Here is a 26,108-nt window from a genome sequence, read left to right as displayed (position 1 = left end):
TTTTAAAGATCAAAAAGGCCACATTCAGAGGCGTTTCAGGCCTAAAAAGAAAGAAAAAAAAGATTTGTCTGCTGAATGCGAGTTCATATAGGACTTGGTGCTAAATGAAACTTCTGGCTTTGACATAATAAAAGTGGTAACTTTACTGTGCCGCAACATCTCTGTTCCGTTATGAAGAAGCATTAATATGACAATTTACCACACTGTTATTTTTCAGGAACAGAGCAATACACTGTCTATGTATAACTGGGCTACTTTACATTGTAATAAGGCAACAAAATTCAACACATTAAAGCACACTGTGTTCCCTTATGTATTTAAAAATAGGGCTTAGGAAAAAGCTACATAGTATGTGTCCCGCCTTTTGAGATTTAATGACTATCCTGTGACTCCACAGAGAATTACTGCCAGTAATTGATTATTAAAACTTGAAATTGCCAACCACATCCATTATTTGACAAGTGCATTTGTTATCCTTGTAATTAACAAAGCTTGGCACTTACCGTTTGCCAGTTCCAAGACCCCCAGAAAAATATATCAGAGGTTAGAAAGGCTACTTATAGAGCAAGCACTGTCTGAGCAATTATCTGAGACATAATACATTACCAAAGATGCTCAATACACCAAGAAATTGCGCCTCACACCACGGCACAAACCACACTGTCAAATCTCACAGTCTGTAAGTATAGAAGATGCAAACTGGTATAGCAGCTACTGATTAACAACAAATTTATTCCCATTGTTGTTGCTGTGTTAATGTATACATTTAACAACCCACAAATTATAACTTATAAGTCTTATTAGTCTTAATTACTTGTTTGTTCGTTTTTTAATTAATTATCCAATGTTTGAGTCCAATGTTTGTTTTGTGAAATCATAATTCTAAACAAGAAATAAACAAAATACTGAATGACCTTTCAGACATACAAAGAACAAATACCATCTTAACAACTAATAATAAGTTAATAGAATTTAATCTAAAGCTGGTTACTATTTAAAACCATCTACATGAGCCAGTCTGCATACTCTCTAATAAACATATATAGCTTTATAGTTACCAGTCCTATCTTTTTGCATGACCCCAACAGCTTCTGATTTTATTTAAAATGACAATTATTTTATTTATTTTTACTAAGAATAATTTTCCTCTTCACAACATTAACATACAGAAAGAGCAAAAACACTAGAGACCAAATAACACTCAGTCTAAATATTGTAAATTATTCAATATAAGTAAAACAAGGAGTCCAACATATTTTAATATGTATTTTACCCTGTATCTGTAATAATGCCATATATTTCATAGTTTTTCTTTCAAACTGACCCATAATTATTGCTGCTTAAGTCCACTGTAGCCACCATAGTGCTTCTGGATTTGCTTCTAGCTTTAGATATTTATGATGGGAATTCCTTTTGCAAAAGAACAGTTAAAGCCTCTAACTGTTACGCATCCCTGAAACAAAACTATTTTCATTTCGTTATAGACTCTGCCTGGACTCAAAACCAAGCTGAGATAATGCCCTTTTGTTGATCAAGAGCAAAGCAAACAGCAAGGTCTTCATTTCATTGGAGATAATCAGTAACTGGCTGAAATCAGATAATTGAATCCAGACTTGGGGAATGCAACATGAGGGTCATTTAAGAACAGAGCAAAGTTGACAGTTCTCAAGTACAAAACCTGAAGTCATAAGAGTAAAAGTGCACGCAGGAGTAAATTCAGTGCAGTAGCATGAAGTGTTAGGAACACTGGTGGTTGTCCATGAGGGCCAAGACATGGCAGAGAGGTTTTCTTTACTGGGAGAGATGGTGTATCCACAGGCCGTTTGGGCAGGATAGAGGAGGATGAATTCATTAAAGGAAGCGCAGTCTCTCCCAGCTGCCATCTCTCCCCCTCCAGCCAGACTCCGATCAATGGCAGGAATACATCCAAAACAACATTTAGCACAAGACCTCGGAAGCAGGGGTGCATTTAAGACTTCTCTGTGTGCACTCATCTCCCTTGGATGTGCGCACTGTTTCAAAATGTGCTACTGAAGTAGAACAGGGGAGGTATGGGGGCAATGTGTTTGTATCACAACAGAGAAGATTGTTTAACACAGATGCTTCGAGACAATTTTGTTCTGTTTCATTTACTGCACAGCCGTCGCGATCCCTTATCCTTTGCTAAATTTTTCTAATTCTATTAATCCTTTAAAGTCAATTGTAGGTGACATAATTACCTCAAATACATTACTTGAAACTGATATTAATTCACTAACCACTGGTGTATAAAGGCAGTCAGTGGCATCCAGTCAGTGTAAAATTCATTGAATTATTGCAATATATATCAACATTTCGATATTTCTTCATGCATTTTAGCATTATTAGCAGATTAATGCAATAACAGTTAATGATATTCAATAATTAAAGTGTCTTACTTCTATGTCTTAAGCAACTTTAATTTTACACAACCCCAAATAGCATCTTTATCACAAACTGTATATGTATTATGTAACTAGGATTGCACCTGACCTATTATTTCAAACATAAACTTCCACAAGCAAAAGTAAAATGCTTCTAGTACCATCTAGTGGTTGTAAAAATCAGCCAGTGCTGTTGAGAGAAAATAAATTACATATATATATATATATTGCCCCAAAAGTTCAATAATTAATTCCAGACAGTATTAGCCTGATGAGAGCCATATGCAGACTATATAGTGTGGCTAAATTTAACTCTGAGCTGGATTCCATTAGAAAATCACGATGTACGTTGGCACAATAAAAATCTTTCTGACCAGAGCAGCACCCCTCTGTGTGCTGATGAGTCGGCTCAGGAGGAATCTTATACTTTGCTCAAGTTTAACTGCATTTATATGATAACCCTGTATGCCCTATATTACTCAAAAAGACAATAATATATTGTTCCAGTGTACTGTCATATGTTACTGCTATTTAAAGAAAGGGTGAGTTTGTTAGCATAGTGGTTCCTGCACACAATACCAGATCTTATCTTTACAGGTATATGCATAGCCAGCAATAAAAATTATGTACAGACCATGTATAAACATTAAGTGAATTTCTAAGCATCAATTCGACCTACTTTATGGTGGTTTAACAAGCCATGTGTTTGCCTTGCAGCCTGTTGTTAAAACAACCAAAACAATCATACAAAAATCACACCTTACAACAGACAGGTTTATATGAGTTTATTTACAAAACTGCATTTCAATGCACTGTTGTCCAGCCACTGTGATTTAAAATACCTTGTTCTTACATTGTTGCTGTTACAAAAAAAAAAGATTGTATGAAGCTGAATGTCAATGTTAGAAGGACTAACATCATTTAAAAAAAAAAAAGTATCTGACACCGTATATCCACAGATGTGGCTATAACGTCAAAAAATACAATCAGCCCAGGTGTTGCAAATTGTCTGCCTGAATCTCGGGAAATTACAAAACCTAAATTTCAATTTACAGTGAATTCAAATATCAGTCATTTCTGATTACATGTAAAGAAAAAAAATCTTTAGCATTTATTTCATTGCTCTTACTTCAGGGGAACTTTTTCACTTATTCCATGGATACAAACGGTTCACTTAATCATAACTGTATCTATATAGTTTATGCAGTGCACAATGCAAAGTCAGTGAGGTTGGAACCTCTTCACCGGGGCATTACAGCTCTTTGCCAATCCCTTGTAAGGCATGCGCAGTGAAACTTGCTCAGAGGTAATTTTATCACTTCAAATTAAAAAAAGAAACAAACAAAAAAAATGAGTAACTTTCTTAAAAAATACGAATACCTAGCAAAAAAAATAGCTTAGTATAATAATAGCTTAGTTGTTCCCAGACTTGACAGTGTAGAGCCATACTACAGGTTTCCACAAGCATGTCCTTGTAGGGATTCAGTCATCATTTACTTTTAACAGACCGTAAATGTCACATATTTACAGCACTTTTGCTCTATACATACTGCAGCACACGTTCTGCTGGATTATTTTCAATGAACACTCAAATTCCTGCTGCTGTATCTCAACTACTACCACCACATACTTACACCAATACATTAACGGGCCAAAATGTAATCCACATGATCTTCAGCACCAGTAGTTATTTATTTTATTGTGAAATTCACCTTTTTCTGAATAAGAAAAAATAAGGTTGAGTCATGTACCACATTATGAAAACAACTATTTATCTTTTTTTTTTCCAAGGCACAAAAACACCATTGTGTTTCTCCAGAAGAACCAGGAATTAAGGTGCATGTGGGACCTCAGCTGTCTTTTGGGTCCCTTGTTCACAGGGTTATCCGAGCACAGTGATGTCTGAGCTTGCATGGAAGCACCCCACGGTTTAGCTGGTAAAAATCCACCAACTGGATCAAGTCAGTGAACCGTGTTTGACCATCATCAAGACTGTAAAACAACTCTCCTTCATCGTCCACCTACAATGAAGCATACACACAGACATATACAAATCCATGTAGAAATGAATGACACACAAAAAACAGGTCACTTGGTGCAAATGAGTTTAAATATTTCAGATAATTTTTCAGAGATTAATGAAAAACGTGCAAAAATACTATGTACTATGCAAAAGTTATAGGTAATTCAGTTGTTCCAGGTATAATCAGGTATCTTATCTGATTAGTCCAAAATTTATTCTGCTGTGCTATTCTACAGAGGATGCTAGTTGTTAATGTCCAGGAAAACACCGAGACAGCCTGACTCATCAGAAGAACTGTGGCAAGTTTTTGAGGATGCTTAAAATAACCCACGTGCCGAGTACTTTGAAACGGCTGTAAGTTTACCAAGGTACACTGCGTTTCGAATGCAAATATATTCAATACAGTTATCTCCTTTCTGTTGTATGAAGGTCATGAATGAATAAAGGGAAAAATATTTTAGGGGTTCTTTTTTTGTAATCAAGAACCACTTTATTTTTGAACCTAAAACCTTTGCACAGTAATTTTCAAATGGTTAATTATACTCACTGGTAATATTTGAAAATGTTTAATTTTTTGCATATAGCACAGTGAAAGTACAAATGTCTTAGGGTTGCTCTGGCTGTCCCTCAGAAGAAACACTCTGAAACAAAGAGAATAAAAAGTATAGCAGTCATTATAAAGACTTACCAACATTAAACGGACGGAGTGAACTGCCTCATATGGTAAATTACATCACATTAGAGAATATTGTGTTGCTTTGCTTTAGTGCAAACATGCTCATGTTGATGAAAAAATTATATATATATATATATATATATATATCTGCAAATCAAGTTTAATGTCTTAAATGAGCCAAAGCACAAATAGAAGTGTATAACTGTTTACCCATCAATAAGACCCTGTTGAGCAATTAGACGGTGAGACTCTTCACGAGACAGTTTGCCATGAAACCACGGCTGAGCCACGTGGATAGCTGAAGCAGAGATGCTACGTCAGAAAATATCTTTCAGTTGTACATTAAAAAAGTGAAATTGATGTTTCACACACCTATGTTTAGCACAGAGCTCTGGGCTGTGGAAGGGCTCCCATGACCACTCAAGCGGTGGCAGCTTTTCCTCTGTGGGCGAAGAGAATTACAACTAATGAGTGAAAATAATGTTAATACATAGTTAATTTATGATGTTTCATTTTGCATAACATTCTAGCTCATTTGCAAGTTGCTTGAGGCATTAAGATTTTCTCACGCTTGACAGTCGCATTTACTTTTGGGAAATATTATTAAATTTAACATATTATTTGAATATATTCAATGAATAAAACAACAGAAAGATGTTTAAACTAAAGTGAAGCATTATTAGTTATTAGCCTAAATTTTATGCTTTCTTTCTGTTAATAGAACCAGATTAAGAGACATTAAGACTTACCCTCCACGACAAGCCTTCCTCTACAGCTACTGAGAGCACCTCGGATGGGTTCTCGATCACCCGACTCTTTTGGCCAGAAAAGTCCATAGCCACCAGAGAGTTCTCTGATATGCTTCTCTGAAATGGCACAGTTTGCACTGATGTGTATTTTAAAATATTAATACATTTTTTCAGGACTTTTCACACACCTGTATATGTGGTCATATAAAACTAAATTCAAGTCACGTGATGTGTAATTCAAAATACCCCAAATTCTTGCTATTATTTTGGTTCACTCTCTATTTTGTACTATGAAAAGGGAGTAGATTTACTTCTGCTGCCTTGTGGTATTGCATTGCCATCTAGTGTTTGAGTAACATGACTCCATCTTCATATTTTCTAGATGATTCCAGACACACACACACACACACACACACACACACACACACACACACACACACACACACACACACACACACACACACACACACACACACAAAACTCAACTGAAAAGGGATTAGAGAGGTTTTGAAAGGAATTACACTTGGGCACAAGTTAGACATTAAGCTGCAATATAGTGAGTGTCTCTAAATAAAACTGCAAACACACCTAAGAAAATTCTTCTTCAGGATTACAAAGAAATACTAGATTCATCTCCATGCTGGCCAGTAAGTTTGCAATTTAAGTAGCTAAAACAAAATTATTACTTTTAAAGCCCCTCCTATTAACAGTGCTGCACTTGAAATGATATAAAGATAAATCCTATTACTTATAAATGTGCTAATCAGCATAAGAGCAGGGCTTTGTTTTTAACTCAGTGCAATGAAGCAGTAATCTAGTATTCTAGTTTGTCTAAATAGCCTGACATTGCATTTAAGATATTCATTTATTCTCCTGTCTTTCTAGCAAATCCTCTCAGTAAAGTTATTGGCAACACATGACACTCCAACACTAGAGAAGAGGTGACAAGTTGTTAAATCTGTGGACAGCTGATCACTATGTATTTTTAGAAAGCAAGTAGTTCATGAACATGTTCATTACCCATAAATAGACTGTGTCTGCTGTTGCAAAAATACTCTCAGCACAGTCTAAGGCTATTCTGGGACACCGCAGATTCCTCATTTGCTCCATACAATTATATTGCTACACCACTATTTGCTGGCTCATGTTACTTTTGTGTCTTTCAAGCTACACCAGAAAGAGGGGCATCATTTTGAAGATTTATATTTCACCAAATGAATGTATGTCCAGTGCACTTTATTTTTTAGCTTTCGTAGAATCTGATAACTTTTTACCTGCTAAATATAATACTGTACTTCCTAACTGTTTGCTAATGTTATCTGTTTGTTTGAATTTTGTAGGCTGTAGATTCTGCGCTATCAGGATTGTGGGCTAGAGCAACAAAAGCATGAGCTTAACTTGGGCAAATAAAGCTTTTTAAAAGGTTCCTTATTATTGAAGAAAACTGAAAGTTTGTCAGTTATAGAAATACTTCACAGGAGTCACACTAAGAAAAGCAAAAGGTGTATAGGTGATGGCTAGATTCTACTTAAGTCTTGCTTTTGTGGATGGCGTTTTACTGTCAAGGGTTACTGGGACACAAAATTGAAGTGAACCATTATTATTTCACCCGCTGTTTGCTTACTGTGACAAGTCAAAATGTCTGCAGTGAAAAGGTCCATGTAGGGTTGCCACACTAACCTGCTGGTTCACACAATCATTCAAGTTGTTGCTAACCAAAATTGTGTTTAAAGTAGCTTTAAAAACAGGTAAGTTGCCACATATGAGAAAAAATAATAAAATATAAAGCTAGTATAATTACTAAAACAAGAAAAACATTAACTAACCATTGGTGAGGCTTTTTGCTTCTGGTGTGGCTGAATGAAATTTTGGTAAAGTTGCATCCCAAACTAAAACACAGGAAAAAAGAAGTGATTAAAATTGTGCAATTTAATCCAAACATTTGTTGTGTGTTAACCCATAATCCTTCCAGACCAATGGTGTAGTGATTACAAATGGCAGGTACAAGTAAATATGTTGCAATGCACTGTGTATATAATTTGTGGACTAGCAGGGGTGAGTAATGCTCTAAATTGTATCCAGATTATATCCAGACAATGAACACATGCTGCTTCTATCAAGAGTGGGAGTGATCTTCCAGCATCACTCAAAAGTCTCCCTTGACCTCCTCCCAAAGCTAAATCTGATTCAAACACTGACTCAGCATTCCTACTCTTAGATATCACCCAGAGTTATTTATCAGCAAGCCAACCTTTAACAAGCGCATGGCTGTAATCCAGCAGGTCCTGGTCTGCTCGTCATCTGCACAAAGCAGCTTCAAGTCCCGGGCAGAACTGCATTTTGTGGACTGAGGTGAGAAGTTGGAAGAAAACAAAACAGCCCTGTGAATCAGCGTGCATCTGCTCCTTCTATACAGTTTTGGCATGTCTCTGTTTTATAGTAACAACATCAGTTACAGTACTGCTCTTACCTTCACACAGAAGCCAAATTCTGTAGGTGCCCCGTGTAGTTTTTTGGCTGCCAAAACAGTGTAGACATCACTGTCACTGAAGTCAGCAAAGAACTGGAGATGTCTTGGTTCCTGTTAAACACAGAGAGGTCATAATAAGACAAAGGTACAGAACAGGTATGGACTGGAGGTGTGAAGTATAAAACAGCACATGAAACAATCTTAAGCCTTCATGTCTATACCTGGAACACAGGAACATCTCAGGTGAGTGCTGAGTGTATCTGTATTTGAACATTTCTGTGGTTTTTTTGATGTGATCACAAATGCAAAAAAAAATGAAATACTAAAATAATTGAAAATTACAAAATAATTAAAAGTCTTAAAAAGGAAAAACTTGTATATATTTAAAAATATTCACATTTTAAATTCCATGTCAGCAACACGAGTTTGGAAACTGAGATCATATTTGAAAAGCAAAATGTTTTTTCCACTCTGTCTTAATACAGAAAGTCAGCTACTCAAAAGCTTGCATCTGTGCCATATTTTCAGTATCATAATGCACCAAATGCTTTTAGTGGGTGGCAAGTCTGGATTGCAAGAAGGCCAGTCTAGCCTCTGGATGCTTCATGGTCCACTCTTACTTAACCCTTGGATACACAACCTACCAATACCTACACTCTTCCACGAGTGGGGTCAAAAATGACCCCAAATAGAAACAATGCATTTTGCTATAAACTCGGTTGTGATTTGTTTTCAGTCAGTAGGCTCTGGTCCTCTTGTCATCAAAGTGCAAGAAACGGCGAATATCTTTAAATCTTTGAATTGACATAGTGGCCTTGTACAATGGGTTATGCAGAGGACTCCCAAAACCACACTGACTGGTACATCCCAGTTCTTCTCACTTCCTGCAAGAATGGTCAATCAAATGAAGGCCAGGAGCTTTTGTTTGATTACATTTTTCCACTCTTTTCCCCTGTCGGTTGCTACTCTTCGTGCCTCCGTGTTTGTGCATGTCAGCACCTCTTCTATTATATTATCAGACATGAACATCTTCCACGCATCTATTGGGGAGACAGTACTAGACCCAGATGCAAGCCCTGGCCTACTAATTCAGAATATTGTGGCTAGTTAAAGCAGTAAGAGGGGCTCATTCTGTTAGACTCAATATCCATTTCCTCTTCAGAGGACTCATCAGAGGACTCCTCTGTATCTGACTGGCCTTGTTCAGAGGGGGGGACAATAGTCTGGGTCCTCTATATCTGAGATGTCAGATTCTGAGTCAATGCCACAGATGGGCTCTTCATCCCATCTGTCCTGGATCATTTGTAGGGCGAGGTCCACAGGGATCCTAGCTGGCCTCATAGCAGCCATGTTACTTTAAATATAAAAAATAAAAAAAACATCAGAAAGGACAATGTTTGAAATGCACAGGAAACTATAAACAGAGCTGCACATAAATGGTCCTCAGGTGCGCATTTGCTGTCAAAATAAAAGACGCGTACCAGATAAGAAGTTGGAACACTCGTTTGCGTACATTAGATGTTCTGGAGGAGGACGGACATTTGTTCAGAACTCTTAAAGATGTCGAAGAAGCAAGCTCGTAAGCAATTACTATCTCCACCACAAAAGAGGCACATATTCTCTGAATTTCCGGGAATACTTTTATTTTGACAGTGAATGCGCACCTGCGGACCACTTATGTGCAGCCCTGACTATAAATCATGTATGTTACTGTGTAAAAATTAATTCTTGATCCATCCATGTAAGTGGGACGGTTGGAGTTGCTAAGAATAAAAGTTTCATAAAAGATTCCATAGGAACTGCTTGGGGTCATTTTTGACCCCACTTGTGGAAGAGTGGGGTAGTGATACAAAAACTGCATTTTTTTTTTAAATTAATGAAAAAATAAATAAAAATGCAAATGGCCTCATGTTACAAACATATTTTATGAGGAATACCTGGAATATGAATATATTACAACTTTGCATTTTAAAGATTTTGAAGAAAAACAACCCATGGGGTCATTTTTGTTTTTTATTCCTAGAGTTTCCAAGAGTAAACGTTCTTTGGGAGGTAGGGCCTTTAGTTATCAGACTCCACTCCTGAATCAGGTGACCCTGAATGACCTATTACTATGCTGTCATAGAATCCACATGCTGGGAACACTTCTTCTCATTTACCAAACAGATATTAACTTATTACATTGTTCTCCAGTAGTTTGAATTGTATGTTGTATCTATGATCTTCTTTGCAGTTGAGTTACATGGTTACCCATCCCTGAGCCTGCTTAGTTGTAGATTTTTTTCCAGTTAAACAGTAAAACAGAGTTCTTCCTCTTCACTGTTGCCAAGTGCTTGGTCATAGTGGATTTTGAGGAGTTCTCCTACAACATTGTAGGTTCTTTAATTTACAATATAAAGCTTCTCTGCAATATTGTTGTGGTGAACTGTCGTGTTGCTAGGGTTGATTTCAAAATGAGCTATTTTCCAAAGACAGGATTTAAGCAATTCATGTTATCTTTGGATTGCAATGTAATTAAAAGACCATAACATATTTGTTTTACAAGAGTAAACGATAAATGATATCTACATTTATGTCAAAGCATGCTTTGGATGATTGTATATGATGGGTAAACAGTACATTTTCATCTAATAATAACACATTATCAACCATTCTGGGTGTGGTTACTCTCTTAATGTAACCAAAAGATAAGGATAAATTTAGATATGTTGATAGCGGCTGTATTGAGATGGTATCAATAGCTATTTTGTTTCAAGGATAACTTTACAAAAAAAAAAAAACCCTCACAGACTTTCATTGTCCTGCTTTCATGTGACTCACTATTCCTATGTCTTTTTTTAATGTTACGCCACAGTCATTAGTGTCTGTGGTAACTGACTAGCAAACATCTGACCAAAACCAAAGAAGAAGAGTAAACACGATAGACTAAAAGTGGGCGCCTTGCCAAGGTCAACCTGCACTTAACAACAAAAGGTCTACTGTTGTAGAAAATGAAAGGAGTTGAAAAGTGGATGTGTTGGCGTGCCTGGTGGCTAGGTATAAGCTTCAATTGTCAGCAGCATTGTGAGTACAGTTTCTGCATGGCTGCTGTGCCAGCTGACCTAATGAAAATCCAGCTCAACCTGTTTCACTCTCCTCTCGCAACATGAGTGAGATGTAGCCAGAACATGAAGAGGTGGCCCAAAATGCACAAACAGAGGTCGTGTATCAATCCCTAGAAATTTAAACAACAGTATAGTTGTCCATTTGGAACAATGCATTTTTCATCCTATATCTTTCTTCTGTAAAGTACCCCTCGTCCAATGTACAGATGTGGATTTTTAGAAAATGAACTGGTGTAATGCAATAAGATTGGTTGTATGGAATAGCCCACTTAATAATATGTTTTTTTTAAACAACCTGTGATTTTCCCATAATTCATAATACATTCTGTGGACAAGTTATTTTGTTCTACAAACCTTGGAAGTCCCCTTATTGGAGAAATAAAGCCCTGACCGCCGCAAAACAAAATAAGACTTCTTCCAAGACTTCCTGCTTTGCTCTTTGGCGTGAAGGTATCCATGGATCTCAGGACAAGTGCTGGAATTCAGAAAGGTCTGCGTTGGGTAGAGGAATATTTGTTCTTAGTTGGGTGTGTGCATTAAATAATCACAGTAACAATCTCCACTACAGGGCAGAGAGAGTGCAGTGCAAACATAAAGAACCTAAGAACCTGATACCTGTATAAGGTCACAGTGATCCACCATCCCATTGGTTTCACTCGATATGGAAACCATGTGATCTGGGAAAAAGTCCTATGAATATGAAAGAGACATCAGTTATTAACTTCTTCCACCCACATAATTTTGGGCTAGTACAAAGAGACTTGCTGTGTATGACTATAGATATATATACATAGAATTGTATAATTACTAACTCACCAGTGGTTTCCTAAAGAATTCATATTTAGCATAATTCTTCCTAAAATACAACCGGCTGTCTGTGTCCATCGCCCAGCTTGAAAGTACTTCCATAACGTACTCATGGTCTTCCAGAGCTCTTTCTAGTGAGAGCAAGAACAAAGAAATGACATGTTAACCTGTTTTGCTGTTGCTGTTTTTCCTGTTCTTTGTTTTCCCTCTTATTAAAATATACTATCTAGAATCAGGTCAAAGCAAGGTTGAGGACATGGAATTAAATGTTCTTGAAAAATAGAGTAATCTCTGAAAATGATTCCCCAGCAAAAGTTGCATTGAGGAAAAGAGTTTGATTATTAACCTTACATTAATGTGTAACCTCCAGCTATGGGCATGGCAAGAGGTACAAGAGGTACAACATAAACAGTTATTTCCTAGAACTTAATTATTTCCTAGAATTTTAACTGATTGTTGAATAACTGGAAGACATATTGCATTCAGCCAGCAGTGTAAGTTGAATAAATATCAGTGCAAGAAGGTTATCAGATGAATATACTTGTTACTGACAACAATCTTGATTTAATTCAGGTTAAAAAAATGCTTAATAAACAAAACCCACACTCACTGACAACATCTACAGAACAGATTACCAAATGATGAAACAAATGATGAAACTAGTTTGTCTAAAAATGGCTAAATATGTGTTCTCATCTACAGCAAATTAGGTGTATCCCTGGCAAATTCACATGTACACGCACACATAGATGGATAATTGTATATTGTATACAAATACAGTATCTAACAGTAAATAATAAAGTACCGTGTTATATAAATAATTACAGTTACAGTCATAGTCCATGGTTACATAACATTATTTATTCTGTGTCCTTCTTTCTGACAGCTTATCATAACTAGTGTTGAGACATTCAGGAATTTGTTGTTGTTTGTTTGTTGTAGCTCTTCTTTTTGACATCATAAGCATCATTTAACCTTGGCCTCATTCCCCAGTCACCAGTTTCCCACTTGTCCTTCCTTAGACCACTCTGGGTAGTTATTGCACACTGCAAAGTGTAAAAACAAAGACCTCCTGCTTTGGATATGTCCGGGTCTAGTTACCTAGACATGGCAATTTAGCCTTTATAAAAAGGTCCACTTACAACAAAACATATCAACAGGTTCCAATGTTAGTGGTTTTAGTGGTACGGCTTATTGGTGTATTTTTTCATCCTTCATTGTTAGAACTAAAGTGCTGAGATCAAGCTGATATTTGTGAGTTTTAACTGCATAGAAAAGCACAACTGATTTTTTCAAAACCTTGAAACGGAGTGTTAAAAAGAAAAAGAATCATTTTGATAGGATTATTGCAAGACTTATGGGTAAACTTGACTGAAAATGCTGCAAATAATTTTTTGCCATCATTGTTTTTAAATTTAGTATGATGTAAATAACTGGGTAGCTGTTACAGCATCATCTTACCTATTCCTAGATGGGAGAGGTGTTCAAAAAGTGTCCAGGCGTGATCATCAATGCAGTGATTCTTCAAGACAAACAGCTGACATACATCCTGGGCAGTTACATCAGAAGGAACTTCTACAGCTTTGCTGGTATTATCTTCACTATAAACTTTAATTACCTGAAGCAGAAACATTAAATTAACAACCATTTCAGGCAAGCAGTGAGAGACGTTAGTGACTTTTAAAGATACATAAGTTGTGTTTTCAGATTGGACATACTGTAAAGGATTGTGTTATAAGTACCATACAACCCAATCAGTTTCACCTTCGTATAGTAAACAGGTAGCTCATTTGCCTATTTGAACAACATAATAGGTAAGAAAAAAAAGACACAACACAAATGTCCTACAAGGCAGAAAACAGAATATAAAGACTCAAGCCTGCAGAGAAACACAAAGAACACAAGACACATTAAACAGGAACTTACCCGCTTGTTTGGAGCCAAGCATAGTATTGAGTTTGGGCTAGTTCTGTAGCCAAAACATGGCTGAGTACAAAGCATCGCAAATGAGAGCTTTTGTGAGAAATATAAACACTCTCATCAGACAGCGCAGCAAGTGTCAGCTGTCACAAGCAGCCTTTCTCTCGCTCTCTCCTTATCTTGCTCTGTGCCACAGTGAAGCTGAAATTAGGCAATTAGATAAAACTCCCTCTCAGCAGATTTCTTTTCTGAATCCACATATGTGTATCACTGGTGCTCGATACCAAATCACCTGCCTCCTTTTCTCACCACTAAGAGTCAGGAAGCCAGAGATCAATCTGCTTATTTACTAGAGGGTGGAGAGAGAGAGTCACATGGCTCCAACCCCCTTAGAATTGACATGCACACACCCAAGGCAAGCAGATCTCCTACATAATGCCCTGTGTGAGCCCAAGAGCAATTACAAAGGTGCTGGTTCAAGTCAGTCTAAAGCTGTCAGAGGCAGGTATGGAAAGTGTAGGAGCAAAGACCAAATGGCTGTCTCTTTTCTCTGAGTGAGGTCAATTGGTAGCTTAAACCTGGACAGGAAAAGCCTGACACCTTTTCTGTAGAGATAGGTCAGAGCTTTTCAACAGGGCTGAGTGAGGTTCAGCAAATGGGCCCTCCACCTATGACATCACCTCTTAGTGTAAACCACTTTGTAATCAATCAGGTCACGAAGTGAGTATAAGAGAACTATCTTTTAAGAATGGTTTATTTCATCACTCATTGTTTAATGTAGTCATTGCTGCATATTAGCACTACAGGTTTGCTTTCTAAAATGGTTTTTACCTGAATAAAAGGAAAAGAGAAGAATTGATAATAAAGTGCAAAATCATACGCAACAAATTGATTTGTTCATTGTAGTTCATATATATATATAGTTCACTGATTTTAATAAGATGTGCATTTACTGCACTGCTGGAGGTGACTGTATCAGGGGCTTTAGCTGAGTTGCTTCAAGGATGTGGCTTTCTGAAAATTGGCCAAATCAAATCATCTGGGTATCAGATTTCACCGAGAACAGGGTAGGGTCTGTCAGAGGCGAAGGAGTCTTTGTGGGCCATTAGCATTGCAGATGTGCTTTATGTTTGCATTACTCAGCAGAAAGTTGCTTTCATGAACAGTTTAGGTTGGACGACAAGATGCAGTATATACAATGAGTAAATATACCCTTCAAAAGGGTAATTTTATCTGAACCATGAGACACAAAAAACAGTGGTTTTTTTTTAAATTTAAAACAGAAAATAATTCATTAAATAATAACTCGTGCATTTAGTTTGACTACTATAAACTAATTATGTTGCATGATTTGCCAGTACCGTTAATCATTAGTAAAGTGTTTCCAATAAAAGACAAGGCCACACACCCTGCTGCAGGAGCCATTGATGCCTTTATCAGTAAACACAGAGTTGCAGCCATGAGCAGGTAACCTTGATGCAAAAGCCCACATGTTTTCATCTGGAAAACATTTATGTTTTCCTTCATGTCTGTCATGCCAATCAAGTACAACTTATGTGTTACAGTGTGCAAAAACAGAGAAAATTACCTGGAGAATATTTTTCTCCTATGGAAAATAAGAAAGTGCCACGACTGCCTAACTAAAAGTATCAATTTACTCAGTATAGCAAAAGTTATGGGTACAGTTATAAGGAGAGGAGATGCCAGTTAAAGTGATGCTATGAAAAGTGCAGCGATCAAAATATTTTCAGAAGTGCATTTACATGTGTGAAGACTTTGAGTTTGATCTTATATTTATCTGAATGAATTAAAGCTAAAAAAAACTGATGCTGCCACACAAAAACTGCTATCATGGTTTCCCTATATATAGTTCTGATTTATAAAAGTTAAATCCACATAAATGTGAATAACGGTAATAATGGTCATTGCTACTAACTTCAACTGCCAGTAGTCTGTCTGATCAGTGCATGTGGTGCACTGAGACAGCTATTTTCTTTTCAAGTTGGAATAGTAAAATTTTCAATTCACTTAAAAAATCTGCATAGTAAGTCCAAATTAAGGCAACCTTACTATTTATACACGTATATGTATACTTACTTACACATATGAATAGGTGGTGAGCCACTACTGATCCACCAAATTACTGTTGAGGATACACTGGCACAATTTCCCAATATAAGCTGCATTTATCAAACTATGATGGCAACAAGGCTGTTGATTTCAAGAGTTGTATCACAAGGGTGAGAACACATCGTGCTGTGTCATAAAGGTCTGTGATGAAAAGTAAAAAAGAAAAAAAAAGAGTCTGGAACAGGAAGACTAAGTCCAGATACTGGGTATGCAGCACTAAATATAGTCTTATTGAACATAAACTTCTCTATTAGACCTTCTTATCTCAAGGACAGGACAGAGTGATCCATTTTACCAATTAGCCTTCTCTGGTTAAACCTTGAAGTGCACTCCCACAGCTGCAGCTATATCACTGAGTGGTGGTAAAAAGTTGGCCTCCAGCCTCGTCTATATAAGAAAACGACAGAGAATAGTTCTCTTAGCTATCCACTAAAATAAAACTTGAAAATAAAGAGTTTTAAATTATTATAAAACCTCCTTTCTGGTAGGTAAACCTGTTTACAACTGGATCATCACTTATAAGATTACATATCCAAAACGTTACTATTGTCCCGAGACCTAGAAGGAATTAGATCATTTGGAAAGTATTTTTTAGACCGGTGGAGTCAGTGTGCAACAATAAGGAGATGAATTAGAACACTAGCCAAATGTTATCAGCCAACACTGATAAGCCTGCTGGGAAGCTGTAGTTGCTACTTTGTAAATTACAGTGGCTGATAGAGGACTGGGCTCAGGTATTTCACATTAAACTTAAAAATATGTAATTGTGGTTTTGCTTGTGAACAGTCTACATTTTAATTAGATACATCCTATAAGATACTGAAACACTTTGTACTGATGTCTAAATTAAAGTATGAACATCCCTGCTTTCCCTTGTTCAGCACTGATATTCCATATTAAAGAAAAGTGACACTTCACCAGATTCCATTTGTGATATGAAAGTGCAGGCTACTTTCTGCTTTTAATACATCTTAACATCTTCAAAAGGCTACTGTAGTATTGATGTATAATTAATAGCAAGAATGTGTTTTATGGTACAATTATTTTTTTTAACAAAGTACTGCAAATATCTCAATTTAAATAAGTAACAATAGCACAGCCGAAGCACTGTGAACACCATATGTGAGCAGAACATTTATGAAGATTAAATCTTTGAGAAGTTTTAAACATTGTAAGCCTTTACATAGTGGTCACGGGAGACCAGATCTAATCCAGCACCATCTGGAAAAACAGCTTAAATTTAGAACACTAAACAGAAACAAAAAGCAGCCCTTCGCTAACAGGGAGGGAGACAATACAAAAACAAATCCATATAAGATTCCTACCCGCTTCTGCAGACAAAGAGGTGTGATGGCAGGCAACGTGACTCTTCTTGCATGGAAATTCATGCTTCTGCCTTACCTGCACAATTAACTATGAAAAGAAATATCCATGCATAGTAATTGAAAGTAAGGCTAATGTATAAATTATAGTTGGATATAATATGATAGTATTAAAAATAGTTTATATATATTTCTTTTCTGAGCCGTTCCAGTGCTAACAGTGTGATTCATCAAATTGCAAGTGTTAGAAATCAAATGTTGTTTCCTCACCACAGCACAAACTCCTCCTCTGTCCTTGGGGATGTAAAATCTCTTTCCTTTTCTTTCCTTTTAGAAAGGGAGTTTCTCAAAGTAAAAAGTTTCTCATGGTGAACACAGTTAAAATATACAGCCCAAGGCCAAAGAAACGTTAAATATTTATTTTTAAAAAGAGCAATTTTAGCCTAGCGATAATGTAAAACCAAAACAAGAAGCTGAAGAATTTCCCAGAAAGCACATGTATCATATTTTTTCATTCTTACTTTGTAGCCAGACACTACACTGCTATTTTTAGTCTCTGATCCACTTTTTTTTTTATAGAGAACATTCACAAGCATGAATATATTCTTGCTAATTATCAATGTTCAGTTTCCTTCTGAGACAAGGAATTTGGAAATGAGTAGCTATCAAAACCACAAAACTACAAAAACAAGCTCATAAAAACTAGGTTAATGTAGATCCATAAAAGTACATCAGATCTCAAATTAGTTGTTTTCTCATTTTAAAATGTTGAAAACTGTTAAAATCTGTGAATAACATTTATAACCTGCCTGGTGACTTTAAATGACTCTGAATGTCACATTGTTATTGGTGTGAGACTGGCTGCTATAAGTAGTTAAGAAACTGCTGATCTACTGGGCTTTTACAAAAAAACCACAGCTAAAGTTTAGAGAGAGTGGTCCGATACGAAAATAGCCAGTGGGCAGAAGTTCTCCAGGAGAAAGTGCCTTGATGATATCAAAGATTAGAGGAGAGTGGCAGACTGCTTCAAGCAGACAGGAAAGCAAAGAATCACTGGTTATAAAACAAGTATGCAGAACAGCATCTCTGAATGCACAACAATGTTAAACCATAAGGCAGAGGGGCGCCAGCAGCAGAAGAGCACATCAAATGGCAAAGTGTCAGTAGTTCAGACTGCTGTAATGGCATGGGATACATTTCTTAACTTTGGGCAAGATAAGGATCATTGAAACTCATTTCATCAAACCCAACTGAGTATTTTGCTGACCGTGTCCATCCCTTTATGACCACAGTGATCACAATTCTTGAACGTGATAAATTCACTGTACTCAAATGTGACAAGATCTCAATCTAAAAGGCTAGATGTGAAGTCGACTAATCTGCAGCTTTCTAATGCTATTAAGTCAAAATATTACATTTTGAGGAATGTTTCTGGCATCTGTGCCATGAGTAATTCAGGCAGTTTTGAAGGCCAAAGCCTCCAACCCACTACAAGCAAGGTGTGCCTAAAAAAAAGTGGCCAGTGAGTACATAACTAGACTCTATTAGACTTTTCATTTCACAAATTACACCCACTATGATTTGTGCATTCATCTGAAAGGAGGAAACAGTTGCAAACTTCCAGGATGCTGGAATTCATTATCTGATAAAAGTCACACACATACTGATGTGTTATTGTTGGATATCTGGTCAACTTCAAGGTAATGTGTGGATTCATGATTAAATACAGTTTATGTTTCATTAAAAAAAAACCTCTGACCTTGAGACCCTGCCTGCCTACCTGGAGGGGCGATGACATTATGCCATCAGCCTTTTACAGCTAAGGGGTAAAACTGATAAAATACTTTTTTAAAATGGTAGTTTTAGGTATAGTTCTCTGCGTGACACAACCTGGGAGCTTCTCCTACACTGAGATAAAGCTGTGACTTCTTAAATCCTTGAAAAAGAATTTAATTTTCTGCATCTACAATAAATTTCTTGTATCTCTTCTCATCGCTATATTTCATCACATTTACCCTCATAGCATGAAACATGGCGGTTTGGCTAAAGTTACTGTACTCTCACGCTCTCACGAGAACACACAGGAAAAGAAGAACCGGCAACAACAGACTTCATGTTTATCTGGAAACACAGTACATTGACTTGTGAGAGCACAGACAAGCAGACGCTGCTAGTTATCACGCTGCTAAAATGAATTGGAATTAATGGACCCAGAATGATAACAGAGTCGCCACAACTCCCATAACAAAGCTAGCGCCAGACACATTGTCCTTGACCATAGCTGTTTCAGACAAGACCCCTTGCAGGCTCTGTCAGAGTAAGACAACAGCCAGCGATGCAGCAGGCCAGTGGTGCATATATGAAGGTATATAGTGCATGCTAACCTCTGGGAAGGGAGATTTTTAGTGCAAAGCAAGGACCCCGCTGTCCATGTTTCATCGCTATGTTACTTTGTTACTTGTTAGGTTGCAAGGAAAAAGGAACAGCTTCTGCTTTTTTACATTTTATTTTATTTTTTGGATCCATCCATCCATTCATTACCTTCTGTTTATCCAGTTCAGAGTTCTGGTGGGGCTGGAGCACATTGCAGCTGTCAGGGCGAGGGACAGGCAACACCCTCAACATGCTGCAAATCTATCACACATTCATGCTATGAACTATATGTCAGAAACTGCTGAGGCAGCATAGGAAATTTGCACACCATTATAAACATTAGTCCAAGAAATCACAAGGTAAACAATATTTTCGTATTACCTGTCACGGTTCTGGGTCAGTTTGACCCAGTATTTTGAGTTGTTATGTTTTTGGTGTGTTTTTGCATTTTGGATTCTTTTCTTATTATGATGATAATGATGATTATGACTCTATGTTTCGGTTATTCTTGTTTAGGGATTAGTTCGTAGGTTTTTGTGTTCTCACGTTTATTGCAGGTTTAGTTCAGTGTCTAGTCTGTCTCTCTGTCGTGTCTGCGTGTTTGTTTAGTGGTGTCTTGTTTCCTGTTTTACTCTGAAGGTTCATGTTCCCGTCTTATGTCAGTGTTTCTAGCTTTGTTCCCCCTGTCTCATTAGGTCTTATTCCTCCCAGCTGTGTTCCCCTTCTGTCTCTAATTCCTTGATGACTTCCTCAGTGTATTTAAGCCCAGTGTGTCTTTGTGTCAGTGTCAGATCGTCTGTTATCCTCACCTTGTATTTTCGTAGTTTCCCTTATTGTGACACTGTGTTTCATAGCCTGCTTAGTTACTCTGTGTTTATAGTTTTTTCCATAGTTCCTTCACAGAGTGTCTTAGCCTTTTTAGTTTACACAGTGTTCTCTGTCTTCTTAGTTTTCCCAGTTTCAGTGTTCCCTAGTGTTTTTGTCATGCCTTCAGCCACAATAAAGGCTTGCCTTATTTTGGAAACCTAGTTCTGTCTCCACCGTGTCTGCTCTTGGGTCTACCTCATTCTTCACACCGGCGCACCCCGCCGTGACATTACCTCTGTAATTCATTCATTTACAACTCTATTTCTTTCTTGTGGAGTCATAATCAATTTTTTGCTTGTTTTTTAAAATACAATGAAAGCACAACAGCAGTGCTAAACAAAGCGATGTCAAGCATTGGGTCTTGCCACAATTCTGCAAAACCATTCAATTAAGAGAAAATGTGGTAAGTTAGAGAAGTACCACAATGGCGAGACTCAGTATCAGTTTCCTTGGCTGCCTGTTTTATAATCGAATGCCATCTCTAGAGGAATATTATTATCTTTAGATAATTATGATTGATGATAAAAATTACTACCCAGAAAGGCTCACTGGGAAGCCAAATGGACAATTTTGCGGGTGAATGGTGGATGAGGGGACAAGTGCAGCACAGTTGGAACAATGATGTCATTGGCTTTTTGAGTGCCTCTAAAAGGAGGTCACCATGCTGTGCCATTAGGACAGTGACATAAAAACAGCTGTTCAGCCTAACATACTGTCTTTATCTTCCCAAGGATCCTGGTGAGACTAAGAATAAGCACATGGATATACTGCTGGTGTTACACTATTGGCCAAGTTTTAAATAATGAGGCCAGTGTAAGCAAAACCTAAGAACTGACACTTCTTTAAACATTTGGTTTCCAACAATTTCTCTCTACTCTTGAATCTATTTAATGCCAATGCGAGGATGTCCTTATAGCTTTGATGGAAAAATAAAAGAATGAAAATATGGTCTTGAAAATGACTACAACAGGTTCCCTTTAACTTGATTTGCAGAGAGCGAACTGTTTCTCTCTCTCGCTCTGATAAAATAATTTTATTTTCAGTCTAATAATGGCATCCTTCACTTTCATTAACATGTCTTTGAAACTCATATTGAGAACACCAGTGAACAGCTATCAAATTTAAATTCCTTATTTTTGAGTCAACTCCTGATCTTTTATCTGTTTAATGTGTCACATAATAATGAGGAAACAGGTTTCACCTGTCCATGAAACTGCTTAACTCAGTTGCCCAATTAATCTGAAAATAGGGAACTATGTAGAAAAAAATGGACTGAAACAGTTGACCCAGTAAAGCCTGAACTATGAAATAATTCCCAGAAACAAGTGTTTATTTGACCTTCGGACAATTTTGTAATAAATAAATAAATTAGTAATTTGAATATATGAGCTTGAATTTGTATCACATTTAATATGCTGATGACGTAGTCTCAAAAACTCATGCATCATTTACAATACTCTAGGCATTAAGTGCTTAATGCAGTGCAATGCCTGCACTTCAATCATATATTCACAGTTTTTTTTAAACAATTCACTTGCAGCACCATTGTCCCAATATTAACTCTAGACACTTAGCTTAAAAGACTAAACCATGCATTTCTGTGCATATATTTCATCAACGGCAACAGACACATAAACACATAGATAAAGGGCTCACACTTACCAGCAGCTATGCTGCTGATAGCTGCTGGTGAGTGCACAGTGCTATAATTTTTATGTTTTCCGATGAGTCATTGCTGTGAGGCGACCCCCGCTGCTACACACACACACACACACACACACACACACACACACACACACACACACACACACCACAATGATAATGAGAAACAGTCAACTCCAGCTTAGAGTATAGGGGCTTTTGGTTGGCAAACCAAACTAATTTAACAGCCCTGGAAAATATATAGGCAAACTCACTTCACATTTGAGGCAGACCAATGATTGCTAGCTTCCCAAAGCAATGAATGTGCTCTTGTTTCTGAATGTGCCAGTGAGTTTTAAAAATGCATAGTCAACAACAAATCAATTTTTGCTTTGCTTGATAAAAAAAAAGTTTTCTGCTGAGTTGTATGAACTGACTAAAAAAGAGGAGAAAAGAAAGTCTTCATAAGCTATCAATTCCTTGCATCTGTACAATTTGTTGTAGCTTGTTTGTAGTGTTAACAAGGCAAAAATACTTTAATTATGGGGAAAAAATGGTCATTGTCTATACGTAGTCTCAGTAGTCATCCAAATAGCCTGTGAGACTAAAGTGGGGGAAAATCTGAGAGGAATAAACGTTAAAATTGCAGAAAAATACTTTAAGGATTTTTACTGACAGAAAAAAAAGTCCTGCCAGCATAATTCTGCTGTCCTACAATAAGCTGCAAATAAACTATGTACATCTATCTTGCTCACTATATAAAACAACTTAAATCCACAACTTAATGCACTATATTATAATGCAGCACTTCACATTACATTATTTTAGGCCATGGTTCTTTGCATAAGACTAACAACATTTTCAAACTAGTCAAGAATTCTATGCTACCAACACACAAGTTTTAACTACTGAGTTTTTCAGCATCAGTAGGTACTTCCTGATTTTCAGTGCAAAGTAATCACACACCCTGTGCTAAAACAAACAATAGCGCTGTTAGGCTCCAGACCTGATAATTGTAAACCATAAAAGTTCTTCTGAAAAATCTAAAGGTGATGTAAAACACCCATTGTCCATTTTGTGGTGGCTGCTGCTTTCAAATACTACGGTATAAAAACCTGAGATTGAAAACATAAAATCACAGACTTTGTGGCTTATCTAAGCATGCTGACACAGCATTTTTAACTCCTGACAGCAACTAATTTCCTTACTCACATAACCGGTTGGATCATTCATATGGTGCTAAGGTCAGATGACTTCAGCAAGCTAAATATTGCATTTTTTCAATTATTCAACTTTAACAAAATGTTGTGCAATTTTGTTTTCTGACATTTGATCCACTTAAAAATCAGCATTAAGTGAGTACGTGAAATAAAACATCTAAGTGGACATGACACAGGTCTTGTATCATGATAATCATGGACCAAAAACTGTCAATATGACACTAACCTGAGATGTACAGCTTTTGGTCCATGGTAATAAACATTCAGAAACAAGAGGGTTCAGGGTTGAGGTGAGAAGCTCAGGAAGAGGGGAAGAGAATGATGCCTCGCTCTCTTTAGTGCTCCTGAAGGACAAAAACAAAGAAACAAGAGACAGAAACAAACTTCAATGAAGCAAAACTGTGTAAATTTTCAGGCAACAAGCATATTTTGATGACTCAGCCATAATATAAAACAGCTTCACAGAAGAGTTGTATGAAGCACATGTTATCTGTCATATAACAGATGCTTCAACATTGTAATGAGTCATTTCTTGGGTGAAGGCATAGGGAGATCTGACCAAAACAAAAGGCATGGCTCCATTCTCCTCTAACAAACGTAATTCACATTTTTTACTACCGGGTGCCTGCTTTCACCACATCACCAAAACTCACATTCAAAGGTTTATTTCTAAGCCTTATGTGTACTGTTGACATCATTTTGAGGTCATAAAGGAGTGAAATATCCCCCACAAGAGGAAGAAACCCCCATAAAGAGACCACCCTTAGGACATATAACTCCACCCCACCTGTTTGAAGTAGTTCAGATTAAAGGATGTGACAAGACATGCATACAAAGAGTTCTTTTTTAATGACTAAATGCTATGATAAAGTAAGAATAAATTAGATTTCAGTATGGTTGCATGGTATGAGGTGTATTTTAACATACATTTCTTTAGTACAAAATAGTTAACAATTATTATGTTATCATCTTATCTCTCTTAAAGTTAATATTAAATGTTGCACTGCACTACACATTGCAGCTTTTAAACAGAGATCTACCTCTTCTGCAAATAAGACTGTGCTATTCTTGTGCAAGGCAGCTTACACTGTAAAGTGTAGAGTAGAATACACTTCTTGTGGTTTAGTGCAAATTAAACCAGCCTGATTAAATTTTATAAACAAACTTCTTGTCAAGTATAAAGGAAAATGAGACCTACCTGTTCCCCCTGCAGAGTTTAATGCTGATCTTCTGTTTATTTGGTGTTATTAAAGGCTCTTGCAACGGGAAGAGTTCTGCGCTGGGAAAGCCACTCACATTACCCTTGTCACTCTGAAAAATCTCTGCTTTCTGTCCGAGGCTTTGAGAAGTGTGTATCTCGTCCAGTGCCTTATTCATATCACTCATGTGGGCCAGCTAAATCCAAGGCATCATCTGGAGCAAATAGAAGAGACAAGCTTTTAGACTGGAGTATGTGCAGACCACAGTTGGAGCAAGCTGCCTGGCGGGGCTCATCTGCTCACAGCTCAGCAGAGCACACACATACATACACACAAGTCTCATCTGCTGCCCACAGGGCTGGCCCAGTGGAGCAAAACGATCCCTCCTACCCAAACATGATCCACCACATAAAGATATTTTTAACACAATGACTCCCGAAACAATCATCCTCGCTCTGATGCAGTCAAGTATTATCAATCATTAAAATTTGCTCTGCCACCTGTTTTTTGTTTTTTTCTTTTTATTGCTTGCCTTTGATAATGTTTATATGCACATTGGAAAGCAATAAATTACCACACAAAGCAGACTCTCACAAAAAGAGGTTGGTATTGAGTACAGGTGGGTTATGACTAGAGATGGCACGATACCACTTTTTTATGTCCGATACCGATATCATATATTTGGATATCTGCCGATACTGATATGAATCCGATATAGTGTGTTTTTAAACAATAAAACTGTTTTTTTAATATCTTGCTGCATTTTGTATAAGTTCAGACAAGTCTCGCACACCACGGCCGCTCTATCACGCGACGCATACTGCTCCAACGTGCTGAGTTACGCCATGTCGCAAGTTTTGTGAGGTGCTTTCGTGATATTTAATGGATCGGATTACATTTTTTATTTATCTCCAATATCTGATCCAGTAATTTAGGTCAGTATCGGACCGATACCGATACGTGATATCGGATCGGTCCATCTCTAGTTATGACTACTATAAAATGAACTGCTCTTTTGTTATGGACTTTGCACAAAGATTGCATAACATAGTACACTGCGGAATGCCTGTGGTTGTAAAGAGTAGCCAGCCCAACAGAATGGCTGTGTGGTTGGAAGTGTCATTCAGAGACTGGCTCTGTGTGGGGGATGGTGGGGATGATAACATCATTCTCAAAGGTAATGTGTAACAGAGTTTGACCAAGGG

The 26,108-nt window shown here is 37.2% G+C and overlaps 1 protein-coding gene across 4 annotated transcripts; it reads right to left on the bottom strand.

Moving 5' to 3' along the window:
• Window positions 1-3,172: 3,172 nt before the first annotated feature.
• Window positions 3,173-25,458, bottom strand: grb14 (growth factor receptor-bound protein 14). Of its 4 annotated transcripts, XM_080291109.1 has the most exons (14): window positions 24,903-25,457; window positions 23,931-24,048; window positions 13,693-13,849; window positions 12,241-12,362; window positions 12,040-12,114; window positions 11,779-11,916; window positions 8,321-8,431; window positions 8,102-8,197; window positions 7,677-7,739; window positions 5,851-5,967; window positions 5,474-5,543; window positions 5,312-5,399; window positions 4,973-5,066; window positions 3,173-4,423 (listed from the first exon to the last, which is right to left on the bottom strand). In XM_080291109.1, the coding sequence occupies exons 1-14, from the start codon at window positions 25,088-25,090 to the stop codon at window positions 4,277-4,279; spliced, it is 1,584 nt and encodes a 527-aa protein (XP_080147235.1). In that variant the 5' UTR covers window positions 25,091-25,457; the 3' UTR covers window positions 3,173-4,276. The 4 variants fall into 4 exon arrangements, 3 of the variants coding, with proteins under 3 accessions (XP_080147235.1, XP_026000560.1, XP_026000559.1); XM_026144775.2 differs by lacking the exons at window positions 23,931-24,048; window positions 24,903-25,457 and adding an exon at window positions 17,607-17,852; XM_026144774.2 differs by lacking the exons at window positions 23,931-24,048; window positions 24,903-25,457 and adding an exon at window positions 14,158-17,567.
• Between the last annotated feature and the right edge of the window lie 650 nt (window positions 25,459-26,108).

This window comes from Astatotilapia calliptera, chromosome 16 (assembly GCF_964374335.1).
Source record: "Astatotilapia calliptera chromosome 16, fAstCal68.1, whole genome shotgun sequence".
Lineage (NCBI taxonomy): Eukaryota > Metazoa > Chordata > Actinopteri > Cichliformes > Cichlidae > Astatotilapia > Astatotilapia calliptera.
This window is presented reverse-complemented; position numbering and strand designations above follow the sequence as displayed.

Coding starts and splice junctions, on each gene's coding strand:
- grb14 (XM_080291109.1), bottom strand. CDS start 25,090: ATGAGTGATATGAATAAGGCACTGGACGAGATACACACTTCTCAAAGC. Junction 8,432..11,778: donor CCAATAAGGGGACTTCCAAG/GTTTGTAGAACA, acceptor TGTGTTTAACAG/GAACCAAGACATCTCCAGTT. Junction 5,968..7,676: donor AGCAAAAAGCCTCACCAATG/GTTAGTTAATGT, acceptor GTGCCATTTCAG/AGAAGCATATCAGAGAACTC.